At 36.0% G+C, this 13,336-nt stretch overlaps 1 protein-coding gene across 6 annotated transcripts in view; it reads right to left on the bottom strand.

The window, feature by feature from the left end:
• LOC131162068 (protein MRG1-like) overlaps positions 1-10,236 on the bottom strand; it is a 107,113-nt gene extending 96,877 nt beyond the window's left edge. For all 6 annotated transcript variants that reach the window (XM_058118199.1, XM_058118196.1, XM_058118200.1 and 3 more), the window contains exon 1: positions 9,886-10,236. In XM_058118199.1, the coding sequence (XP_057974182.1) occupies positions 9,886-10,059 (174 nt within the window). In that variant the 5' untranslated portion in view covers positions 10,060-10,236. The remainder of the gene's footprint in view (positions 1-9,885) is intronic.
• Between the last annotated feature and the right edge of the window lie 3,100 nt (positions 10,237-13,336).

Genomic DNA, 13,336 nt, shown 5'->3' with positions numbered 1-13,336 from the left:
GGAGCTTTTGCCTTCCAAATAGATGAATATAGGGGAAAACAAGAATTGGAACAGATCAAGAACGCAAAAAAAGATTTACAAGAATACACCCCCAAATGATCCAGAACCCAAGACCAAGTATCCTAGTTAAAGAAAGATGATAGTTGTTCAATAATGACAATGTTGAATAATTTGGTGAAATGGAAGACCTAAACTCAATGATAGGTCTCTCCTTCTATTTATAATATATGTCAAGTAAAACGGGAATGACCATAATACCCTTACTAACTCACACTTATTACTAACAAAACTCTAACACATAATAATAATGCTAAATGACTAACTAACCATTAACACCCCCTCATGCTACAGCATACATATCATATGCTACTAGCTTGTTACAAATGAATTTCACACAAACACCTTCCAAGGCTTTAGTGAACAAATCAGCAAGCTGAAACTCAGATTTTCACATGAGTGGTTGTAATGAGCTTGCTTCTCTCGAATAAAGTGGCAGACTGGCAGTCAACTTCAATGTGCTTTGTCCACTCATGGAAGACCAAGTTGGAGGCAATATGAATAGTAGCTTGATTATCACACATCAACTCCATAGGTTAAGAAAGTGGAAAACCTAGTTCTTTCAACATGTTTTTCAACCAAACAAATTCACATATAGTGTGGACCATAGCCCTATACTCTGACTCAGCACTCGACCTAGCCACCACAGTTTGTTTCTTAATTTTCCAAAACATGAAATTACCACCGACAAAGATACAATACCCGGTTGTGGGTCTTCTATCAGAAGGTGATCCAGCCCAATCTACATCAATATATCCCTGAATATGAGTGTGACCTCAATCCTGATATAAGAGACCTCTCTCAGGTGCACCTTTGAGATATCTCAAGATGTGAATTACTGCGCCCCGGTGACTTGTTCTTGGAGAATCAAGAAACTGACTGACATCACTTGTTGCAAAAGATATATCTAGCCGAATTGTGAGATAATTCAACCTTCCAACAAGTTTCTAATATCGTCCTGAGGTAGGCAACAAATCACCCATATCTGGCACTATCTTATTGTTAGGATCCATAGGTGTATCAATGAAATTCGATCCCAACAATCTAGTCTAATCTAAAAGTACTTCTATACCCAAAAAGTACTTCAATGGTCCCAAATCCGTTGTTTGAAACTTAGTATATAGATATGCTTTAGGCTCTAATTGCCTTGATCATCATCACTAGTAATCACAATATCATCCACATACACAATAAGCAGAATCCTTCAGGATGGAGTATGACGATAAAATACAGAGTAATCTATTGCACACCATTGAAGGCCAAACTTTAGCACTACAACACTGAAGTGACCAAACCAAGCCCTCGAAGACTATTTTAAACCATATAGTGACTTATTTGATCCGACACACTAAGCCTGACTCCTCTTGAGCAACAAACCTAGGTGGTTGCTCCATATAGGCCTCCTCCTAAAGATCACCATGTAGGAAAGCATTCTTCATGTCTGACTAGTGTAGAGGCCAATGATAGGTGGTGGCTAAAGAGATGAACAAATGTACTAAAGCAAGTTTTGCTGCAGAGGAGAACCTGTTTGGATAGTCCAGGCCATACATGTGAGTATGTCCCTTAGCAACAAGGCAGACCTTCAATCGATCTAGGGAACCATCTGGATTAACCTTCAGAGCATACACCCAACGACAACCAACCACAGACTTATCAGTAGGAAGATGTACCAACTCCCAAGTGTCATTATCTTGTAGAGCATACATCACTTCTATCATTGCATTCCTCCACCCAGAATTGGATAGGACTTCAGAAATAGGCTTGGGAAGAGCAATAAAATATAGGGGACTAACAAAACAATAGTATGAGGGAGACAAAAAATCATAAGAAACAAAATTAGAGATTGGATGTTAGGTACAAGTACGTTTACCTTTTCGAATAGAAGTAGGAGAATCAACCACTTGAAGAAGAGGATCAACTAACGACAAAACTGGAGGAGTAGAAGTGGAAGCTGGAGGAGGCTCTCCTCCCTTGAGTTGTCATGTGTACACTTGCAGATTGGGACGATCCAAGCGATGAGACTCAAACTAAATGAAGATGCAAGAGGTCTAGACAAAGGAAATAAGTTAGGATCGAGAAGTCTACGCAAAGGAAAAGATTCATCAAGGTCAACAAAACTCAAGGAATCAAAATAGTTCGGTGTAGACTCAAAAACAATGACATAGACAAAGAATTGATGTAAAGTGGGACTATAACATCAATATTGTTTTTGAGTATAGGAATAACCCAAAAAAATACATTTAATAGCACGAGAATCCAATTTATCCCTTCCCGGATTTAACTGATGAACGAAGGACACACAACCAAATATACGAGGAGGAAAAACAAAGGAGCCTTAGGGAAGATAATTGAATATGGGATTTTACCACCAAGGACAGAAGATGGCATTTTATTGATGAGAGAGCAAGCAATGAGAACAGCCTCACTCCAAAAAACTTTGGGGACATTCATTTGATACAAAGGGGTTCGAGTGACTTCAAGAATATGTCTATTTTTTCTTTCCGGAACTCCATTTTGTTGTGGAGTTTGGGCACAAGATGACTGATGGATTATTCCAGAGTTTGTCATATGGGTAACGAATTGAGTACTGAAGTACTTTTTAGCATTATCACTATGAAGTATTCGAACTGAAATATCAAACTAAGTTCTTATTTAAGAACAGAAGGCACAAAAGTTATTAAACAACTCGGAGCCATCTTTAATCAAATACAAACAAGTCATTCTGGAATAGTCATCGACAAAAGTGACAAAGTATCAAAACCCCAACTTTTGCGTGACACGACTAGGAACCCAAACATTGGAATGGAATAACATAAAAGGGCTAATGACTCTTTTATTGGCTCAGGAGGCAAAGGGAACATGATGATGCTTTCCTAGTTGACAAGACTCACAATCAAAGGCAGACATGGAACTCAAAGTAGGAACTAGCTGTTTTGACTTGTTAAATGATGGATGACCAAGGCAACAATGGATTTGATGTGGTGTGACAGCAACACTACGGCAATAGGAGAAGAGAGCGACTCAAAGTAGTAAAGTCCATTAGCTTCACGTCCTGTGCCAATTGTCTTCTTCATCTTCAAATCCTAGATAAGAACAGATTTAGGAAAGAAGGTTACGAAGCAATTTAGTGACTTTGTAATTTTACTAACAGACACGATTAAAGGGAGATTTAGGAATGTAGAGAACAGAAGAAAGAGAGATGGAGAGTAGGATTTAATATTCCTATTCCCTTAGCAGTAGTAATTGACACATCAGCAAGAGTAACTCGAGGTAGATTTGTAGAATACTGGAGAGTAGAAAAGAAATTGGTGACACCTGTCATATGGTCGGTAGCAACAGAGTCGATAACCCAAAGACTAGTAGGAGAGATACCGGATTATAGATAGACGATATGATTACTTTTCTAAGAAAAAGATGCAATGTGATGAGATGCTTGTTGGGATGTCTGATGCTGCAGGAACTTTAAATACTCTTCCTCTAAAATAGCTATAGTACGTTATTCACTCAAACAAGTAACTGGCGAGGAAGACACACTTTTGGGATTTGGGAACTCCATTCCAACACAAATACAACCTCGATAGAGCAGCAAATAAAAAACACACAGCAGGCACCATGTTTTTCAAATTCACCAACTCGGTCCCCAACATAAACAACCTTCGACAACTAATGCAAACCACAAGCCCACAACGTACCAATCAAAAAACGCAGAAAATACCACTTTCAGGCTCAATAAAGTCAACAAACATTGACAAACAGCTTCAAGAAGTACCAAACAACCATTTCTCCGATGTCGTAAATGAGCAACTAAACAAGGTAACATCTTTGAACAAAAAAACATCACGAAAAAACTTTAATAATATGTTTATAGAGGGATTCAAGCCCTGCAAGAAGGATTCAGGTTAGAAGCATGCCTGAAATTTGCTTCACATGCCGGCACGTGTGGTTGGCCCTGGCAGTCTTCGACCAGCATGTGAGGGTGTGTGGGGAAGCTGCTGGAGATGAGATTTCTGTAGGGGGAAAATCAGCAGTGTCTGTGGGTGACTATGGTGTTGTTTTTGCAAAATCAATTGTAAATCTTGTGTTCCTGAATTGGCAGTGTCGCCTAGGAATTTTCCTGCGACTTCTCTGGCTTCCAGCAGCTGTTGGCTATTTTTTAGGGCTATAGTATTGCTGGAAATTCTTCTACAGTGGAAGACATACAGCAAATTTTGGGCTTTGGGCTTCTGTTTTATGGTGGCTCTGTGGCTGTAATTAGGGTTTAGGTCCCAAAATCCTGCTCTGATACCATGTTGAACAATTAGGTGAAATTGAAACCTAAACTCAATGATAGATCTCTCCCTCTATTTATAATATATGTTAAGTACAATGGGAATGACCATAACACCCTTACTAACTCACACTTACTATTAACAAAACTCCAACACACAATATTAATGCTAAATGACTAAATAACCATTAACAGATAACAAGGATGAAAGTTCCAACAGTTCTCTATCATTAAAAGATCTTCTAAAATGAAAGTTCCACGAAACTAGAGGGCTACCGGAATCAACCACAAAGAAAGAAATCATACTATCTCGCCCTGAGGTCAAATGAAAGATATGAGGAAAAGATGTGGCAAGAATATCATTCCCCAACAACGGATAATTCCAAAATCGAATCTGAGAATCCATCCCCACTACAAATTTAGAATGAGGTGTAAACAAGGGATAAATTTGAAAAATAGATCTCCATGGGCACTCAAATGAGCAACACAAACTAACATTGGCACCCCACCAATTCTCACCCACCCCATACTTGCTTCTAATCATACAAAGCCAAAGGGAGTGATCTTCTAGGGGAAAACACCATAACCACTTAGCTACAAAGGCGACGTTTTTAGACACCAAATTTCCAAGACCCAACCCTCCCTCCAATTTAGACCTACAAACCTCATCCCACCTTGCTACATGATCCCTTAAACCCTTGACTCTAGACCACAAGAAATCCCTCATGATCTTCCAACTGCCAAGCCTCATAGCCACTCTCTCCACTGCCAGATTCCAAAATTTCGCATATCTAGGATTGCCCCCAATGGGACCCCTAGGTAAGTCAGTGGCCACTCCAATATAGTACACCCCACAATAGAAGACCACTCCCTAACTCAATTAATAGGCACATTAATATTTGCTAAACCACTTTTCCCCATATTTATTTTAGGCCCCAAAATTCTCTCAAAGACTTTGAAAATACCCAAAACGCAGTTGAAAGAAGGGTTGTGATCTTCTAAAAATAAAATGGTATCGTCTGCAAACTAAAGATGAGAGACCACCATTCCCTCTCTCCCCACTTCCAACCCTCTCACCATCCCCCTTATCCACAGCCCTATCCACCAATCTACTCAACACATCAGCTAAGACAAACCAAAAAGGGGAAAGTGGATCACCGTGACTAATGCCTCTCAAAGCCTAAACCAGGACTTCGGTTCCCTATTCACTACCACCGAGAACCACGTATTAGACAAACAACCCCCTAACCACCTGTGCTAACACTCACCAAAACCCTTTCTCACAAAAATTATCCAAAAAACTCCAACTAATTCTATCATAGGCCTTCTCAAATTCCAATTTAAAAATGAAACCCCTATTCTTCCTACGAATATCCTCCACCACCTCATTATCCATGAAAATAGAATCCACAAATTTGTCTTCCCCCCCCCCCCCCCCTCCTCCCACAAAGGCACTTTGAGCTGTAGAAATAGACTTGTCTAGCACCGCACTCAGCCTATAAGCTAGAACTTTGGTGATGATCTTATAGACACTAGAGACTAGACAAAGCAAAGCAAATCGGATTGGATAATTCATGGCAGATTATGTGGATTATCAGATGAGGATATTATAATCCATATCCAACTCAATTAAGTGGTGGATTTATGGTGGTTTGGATTAGATAATCCATGGTGAATGGTGGATAACCCATCATCGTCCCCATCCCAAGTATAACTTTTTTTACCATCCGATGAACAATTTATTTCGTAACATAACAATTGAAGTTATTTTTTAAATTATAATTTGATCAATTGTTAAGCATCCGATCACAAAAGTAGAAACCAATATTGCCTACTAACTATGGCAAATTGTTAAACATTTAATAACCAATCACAAAGTTGTAATTTTCTTTTATTTTTCAGATCATGAATTTAGGACTTCTTTGATCACGAGAATTGGGCATTTAGGCTTGAGTTTGAGTGGGGTCGCGGAAGCAGACCCAAAGGCGTAGATAGTAGTGCAAGAATTGAGAGTGTGGGGCTGGGCTTTGATCAATTGGGCTTCTGCTAGTTGAGTTAATGCTTGATAAGCATGGGCATATGGAATTATCTATCAAATTGGGCATTAGTTGTTAACAGGCTAGTGAATATCCATCAGATAAGACCCAATATCCATCAGATAAGACCCAATGTCCACCAACCAACTGATTTAGGGGCAATAAATTTTTTATAAACCATATCCCACTCATTTAACGTGCAAAGACGTTATGATTTGGTTTAAACAGATCAAATTCAGTTCATATTAATAATTTTTATCTGTTTTTCAGACCTACTAGAGACTAGATTAATAGGTCTAAAGTCCTCTTAACTTAATGGATCTAAATTTCTAGGCACAAGGGTAATAAAAGTGAAATTGATGCTCTTGCTCAGCCTCCCATTCCCATAAAATTCAGCAAAAATGTTAAGCAAGTCATCCTTAATAATATCCCAGTAGTCTTGAAAGAAAGCCAAATTAAAACGATCCGTACCCAAAGCCTTATCCCTATCCATCCCGAAAATTACCCCCCTCGCCACCTCCTCATCAATAGGTCTCTCTAACCAAAGCATCTACTCTCTAGAAACTCTAACCCCTCAACCATTAGTCTCCAAGCCTCCTCCTCAAAATAGAGATTTTCAAAGAAATCAAAGATCACAAAAGCAATCCTATTAGGATCGTTAATAATTGTCCCTCTCCCCACCTCCAGCTCCTTAATCAAATTTTTCCTCATCTTTCCATTAGCAAGTCTATGGAACAAACCGTTATTACAATCAACTTCTTTGACCCATTTGGATTTGGTTTTTTGCCTCTAGTTTCTCAGTTTCTTAAAAAAAAATCATCTCTTCTAGCTCATTCCTTAAAGAGATCCTTCTAGCCTCCTCACTCTCCCAGAGATTTGTCTCCTCTTCCTTTTCATCCAAAGATTCCAACTCACCTAGGAATCTGGGTTTTTTAACTTAACATCACCAAACACCTCCTTATTCCAAAATTTTCACTTCTCCCTTAAGATATTTCAACTTCCTCATAAACCTAAAACCTTTCAAACCACTCCCTATATCTTCTCCTCAAGAGCTTCTCACTAATGGCTCAAAGAAGAGTGATCCAACCACACATTCTCAAACCTAAAAGGAGCCAGACCTCAAGACACCCTACTAGATTCTAGCATAACTCTAATCTCAAACTATTCTCCAAGACCTACTTATGATCACATTCTGAAACCTAAAAAGGAGCCAGACCCCAAGATACCCTACTAGATTCTAGCATAACGGGAAAATGATCACAAGCAGGTCTTCGAGAATAGTTTGAGATTAGAGAATTCATCCTCCCAATCACTACAGAACAGGAACCTATCCAATTTATTAACTACTGCCCTGCCCCCAACCCCCAACATACTAGGTATAGGTAGCATTGCTCAAAGGTAGATCTCTGAGGACAAACTCCCTAATCAGCAAGTCAAAATGTTGTATACTAGCAATAACTCCCCCCCCCCCCCCCCCAACCCTCCCCCTTCTTCTCTCCCAGAAAGAAATCTCACAACATTAAAACCCCCAACCAACACAGGTGTGGAACAAAACCCAAAAACGAAATAAAGCTCATCCCAGGACGCACTCCTGAGGGTAGGCCTAGGTGGACCATACAATGAGGAAAATGAATTAATTAAAAGAAAGGAAAGAAAATTAAAAAGAGTGGAGCATAAGTAATCCTCATAAAAACAAATAGGGAAGAAATAGAAAAATAAAAATAGAAGCAATTGCATGAGAGCCCTTTTCCAATCTCTCTAGATGTCTGATAGAAATATTCCTTGGAAAAAAATCCAAAAAATAATGAGCTAAAAAAAAAAGCCAAATAAATAAATATATAACACTATCCCGAAAAATAGGTAAGGGATTTTCCATTCCTAGTGGAGGTCCACTTGGATGTCCTATTCCATGCTCAAGTAGAAGATGATAATTATTCAATGGTAACCCGCTTAGTTGGACACTCACGTGTGAAATTTCAATTAAGCAGTGTTGTAATTTGCACTATAGGATGAGAAGTCATCTTTGGTTGGACACCCACGTGTGGAATTTCTAAGTCAATTTCTTCTTCATGCGATTTTGAACTAGAATTTGACAGCAAGTCAAGGACTAGCCCTTCTTCATTTTGGACAGTGTGATTGTGATTTGGAGCTCTTTAGAATTGCAGCAACCCCAATTTTTGGTTTAGACCTCCTTATATTTCTCTTTTATTTGATTTCATCTTATTTGTGATGACTTATATTGCATTGGGTGCCAAAATTTTGTTATTCTTGATGATTAATGTTGATGCATGTGCCAAGTTTTGACTAAAGGAGACCTATTGTAATCCCATTATTTCAACATTGGGGAGTATTGGAAGCGAACTTTGGCCACATAGTTTTTTCCTTCATATTGAAAGGTTTTCCATGTAAACATTGGTGTCCTCTTTTTATGCATAATTGATTTTGTGTTGTTGGTTTCATTGCTAATCACTTGTGATATTTGGTCATTGATTAGTTTACTCAATGTTGATTTGAGCAAGGACCGGGATTACAAGAGGCTATTGCATTTTGGCTATCACCACTTTCTCCCTTCCCCGCACTAATAACATCTCTCAACCACTACTTAACTTTCTAATGATAAGTTGTCATGTGTCTTGTACTACTTGTGACACACTGCATGTGTGCTCCACATTTTCAGATTTACCATCTTTTAGGGGATATAATGAGGAGTTCAAAAGATAATGAAAAGTTATAAATATTTTTTAATTTTTTAAAACTACTAACATACCATAATTTATAGATTTTGAAATTAAAAGATAAGTTGTAAGATCAAGGGTATTTTAGGAAGAAAGGATGAAAAATATGCAGGTTGAGAACTGCTCTCCCTTCTCAAAATTAATAGTAAAGGTAGATTACTAATATACCCATGATCTGTAAATTTTGTAATTAAAATATAATTTGGAAGATCAGCATATTTTCGGAAGATATACGTGTGTGTGTGCGCGCGCGCGCCTTAGGAAAGCTGCTCTCCCTCACTCTAACTGATACTATAGATAAGTTCAAATCAATTATGATTTTTTTCATAGAAAATTATCATATTTTAGTGTAATTTCTGTTATTATAATTTTTTTTATAAAAAATTAAAAATAAAATCACTCGCAAGGCATATGAGACTAGTACCAATAAAGTAATTCTTTATATAATATATATATATATATATATATATAATATGAAAAAAAAACATTTTTTTGTCTTCTTTTTGTTTTCCCTCGGTCGAACAGAGTGGACTACATGTCTCGGAATCAATGTTGATCAACAGGCTTGTTCTAGTATCTTGTTAATATGAGTACTGATGAAAACAAAAGCTGATCGTATGGCATCGATCAAACAAAATTAAATAAATGTTGCGGCTCGTTTTCAATACGAATGAAAAAAGAAAAGAAAAGGAAACTCTGATTAAAACAAGCAACTCTTAGCATCGTCTTTTATTTTCGTTCCCGTTCCGAAAATCGAAGAGATAGAAGGAGAGTAAAAAGGTTAGAGTACCTTGGCTTCGTAAATGGAAGATTTATGGTATGCAAGAACTTTCTCTCCTTCAGAAAAGGGGAGAGAATCGGAGGGAGGAGGGATGCAGCGACCTTGATCATCGTCTCCGTGCGCTTCCACGGAGGCGTCGGAAACAGTGTCGCACTTAACTCCAGTGTTCGAGCTTCTTCCCATTTGGGAGAAGGATTGGTTTTTCTGGACGCCGAGGCGGTTTGAGCAACTTGCGATGCTCTCAGCGCTGCGATTCCCAGTTTGGAGTATCTTGCCCGCTGCGAGCAGTTGTGGTTGCTGGGCGGGGAATAAAATTTCTTTACCAATCAAATCCGCAAACAATAATTACACACCTTAAGTAGAGATTTCGAGTTGGAGTTCTTGACAATATTTGTATGTTTTATGTTTGTATTATTTTATTGTTATGAAAAATATGAATTTCACCACTTCATCCGCCACCACCATGTATTGTCCTATTTTATATTTTATAGAAAAAATACTTAAAAATAGTAAGGATATTGAAAGGATAAAAGAAGATAAGATGTAAAGAGAGAGAGATATTTTGTATAATGTAGGTTCAAAATTATCTTATAATTTCTCATGAAATAGGGAAGTTTTTTATTCCATTTACCCGTAGAGTAGGCATAGCTGAACCACACAAATTTCTGTCATATTTCTATTTATTTTCCCATATCTTTTATAATACGTTATTAGCACGATATTCTAACTATCTAAGATACTTCTTTAAATCTCATTTAATTTATTTTTTACATCTTTTGCAAAACATTATCAGCACGAGACTATAACTGTCCCAGATATTTCCTTAAATCCTATTTAATATATTTCTTATAACTTTTACTCCATAAGAGTATAATATTCTCTAGAAGAGAATATGTCTTTAAAAGTTTAAAAAATATCAATTTCTAGAAGAGACGATAAGATAGTCCTTATGAAAAGACTATATATTTAAATCTCCCACATATATATTTAATCTCTCAAAGAGATAATGTAACACCCCGACCTCGAGGGGCCTAGGATATTAACTTTTTACTACTAATTTACAGCGAAAGTAAAATAAACTCAATTTTTATTAAATCAGAGCACTAATTATCCATATTACAATCAATTATTTCAAAAGAAAAAAAATTACACAAACATAAATATCTGACACCATACTAATATTTCTAATCAATTTTTATTTTTTTAATCCCCACCCGCATGCTTGCTAAGCCTGATTTCCGACATGTCCTTCAGAGTTATCTGAAATAAAATATGATTGAGGTGAGACGACGCTCAGTAAGTAAATAAGATTATTATTAGTGTGTGGCAAAAATGAACTTTTTAAAAATTTCGTCAAATAATATTTAATATTATAACTTCAAAATTTCTTTTAGAATAAATATAAATTTAAAAATTTTTGCATAAAACTTTTGTCATCAATTATAATAATAAAATTTTATAATTATATACTATAACTGTTAAATTAAACTTTTAATTGTAAAACTGTATAAACATTTAATGATAAACATACATATACTTTTCTTTATACGTTTTCCTTAGATCGTCATTTAAGCATTAAAATAATTATTTTCACGTAAACTTACATTTTTCTTTCAAATTTTCAGTAACTTTGTACACGTAATTAAATATGTATAAACATATATTATAAAAACCACCCTTAAGCCTGTTTGCCGTAAGTCATGTTTACCCCCATAACTGGGTTGTGCGGTCCGAAGACTTGACTTAACTGGCTGGCCGACCAAATTAAATTAACATACGTAAATTTTAGGTGAGATTTTCCTTATTAAGTCCTAATCCGGAACCAGATGTGCACTCAAGAGAAATCCACTAACATAAATAATTACTCTATAAACAGCGTGGGTGCACTCTAATCCGTATAAACTTTAAGTTGCGGTACCGAATATCCGTAATTTTGAACTTTCGTTGCCATAAGGGGTTTTAAAATTATCTTATTATAATTTATGTAATTTAAAATAATTTCGTAAAAATCTCATCTTTACTTATATTTTCATAAAAAAAATGCAACGTAAAAATAAACTCATGCCACACAATTTTTGTGTTGAAAATATATATAATTTTATTTTTGAATAGAAAGAAATGCTGAAAATTTACCCGAGAGGATTAGAACATTTCTTAACCCAAAAATAGATGCAAGTATATTAAAGATAGAACTGATATAATTAAATATGCGTAAAAATAAACTCATGAAAATTTTATGAAACTAATTAACATAATTAAAATTTACTTATAAAATAAACTCGGGTATGAATTTTAAATAAAAAAAAAAAACTAACATAATCAAAATTTACTTACCTTCTTCCTTACGAACACTGTAACTATCTCTAAGAAATGAGATCGGAAAATGTGGGTGATTGAGAACTTACTCAAAAATTCTCTCTCCACCACAATTTCTTTCACTCACTAATTTTTCTCTTCTTTGGAAAATTGTTGTAAAAAATGAAGGTTAAGAGCTCCCTATTTATAGGAAAATTTTGGGGAAGAAATAGAATTTATAAAAGTGTGGGGAGATGAGTGAAATTATAATTTTTTTTTTAAAATTAAAGAATGGGCAAGGGATGGGCAAGGTATGGGTTGAGTATGGGATGGGGATGGAAGCCATGTGGGAGTACTTGCCACCATTCCCATTAAATAAATTTTTAATTAACTACTTTCCTAATTAATTAATCAATTAGTTAATTAATTATTTTATTATTTTTCTTAATCATTATTATCATTATTATTATCATTGTTATTACTTTTAAACTATTTTTAGTATTTATTTATTTTATTATTTATTTTTAAACAAAAATTAAATTTAAATTTTGAAAACTTATGTGAGCCCCACATGGTCTAGTAGGCCCCACACAACTTCGAGACCCGAATAGATCCTACGTAACTCGAATAACTCTTATACGATTTTATGCATCCTACATAACTTTGAGACTCGTGTAAACCTCCATACGGCTTCGGGACTCATATGGGCCCCACACAGTCTTGTGGGCCCCCCCGCATAAGATACCTATATTATTATTATTTTATCATATATTTCTACAAATTATATCAGTCAAAACATTATTTTATGTACTTATTTACGTATATAAACAGTGTCCTGTGGCTCCGGAACTCATGTGGACCCCACATAGTTTTGTGGGCCCCACATATGATACCTATATTATTATCATCTGATTATGTATTTCTACAAATTATGTCTATCAAAATACTATTTTATGTATATATACTTATTTACGTGTACAAATAGTGTCTATCCTGTTTATCTTATGAAATTTCATTTTAACCAGGCCGACCTCCAGGGAGCGACTGAGCCGCAATGGTCTTTGAGCACTCGCTTAGACAAGGTCTTTCTTAAGCATCAAACATGAAATCAAGGATCCTACAGAAAAACACTTCTGTATTGATATTAACTCAATGACCATTTTTA

This window comes from Malania oleifera, chromosome 8 (genome assembly GCF_029873635.1).
Source record: "Malania oleifera isolate guangnan ecotype guangnan chromosome 8, ASM2987363v1, whole genome shotgun sequence".
In the NCBI taxonomy this organism is placed as follows: Eukaryota; Viridiplantae; Streptophyta; class Magnoliopsida; order Santalales; family Ximeniaceae; genus Malania; species Malania oleifera.
Note: the sequence above shows the minus strand (reverse complement) of the source record. Positions and strands in the feature narration are given on the sequence as shown.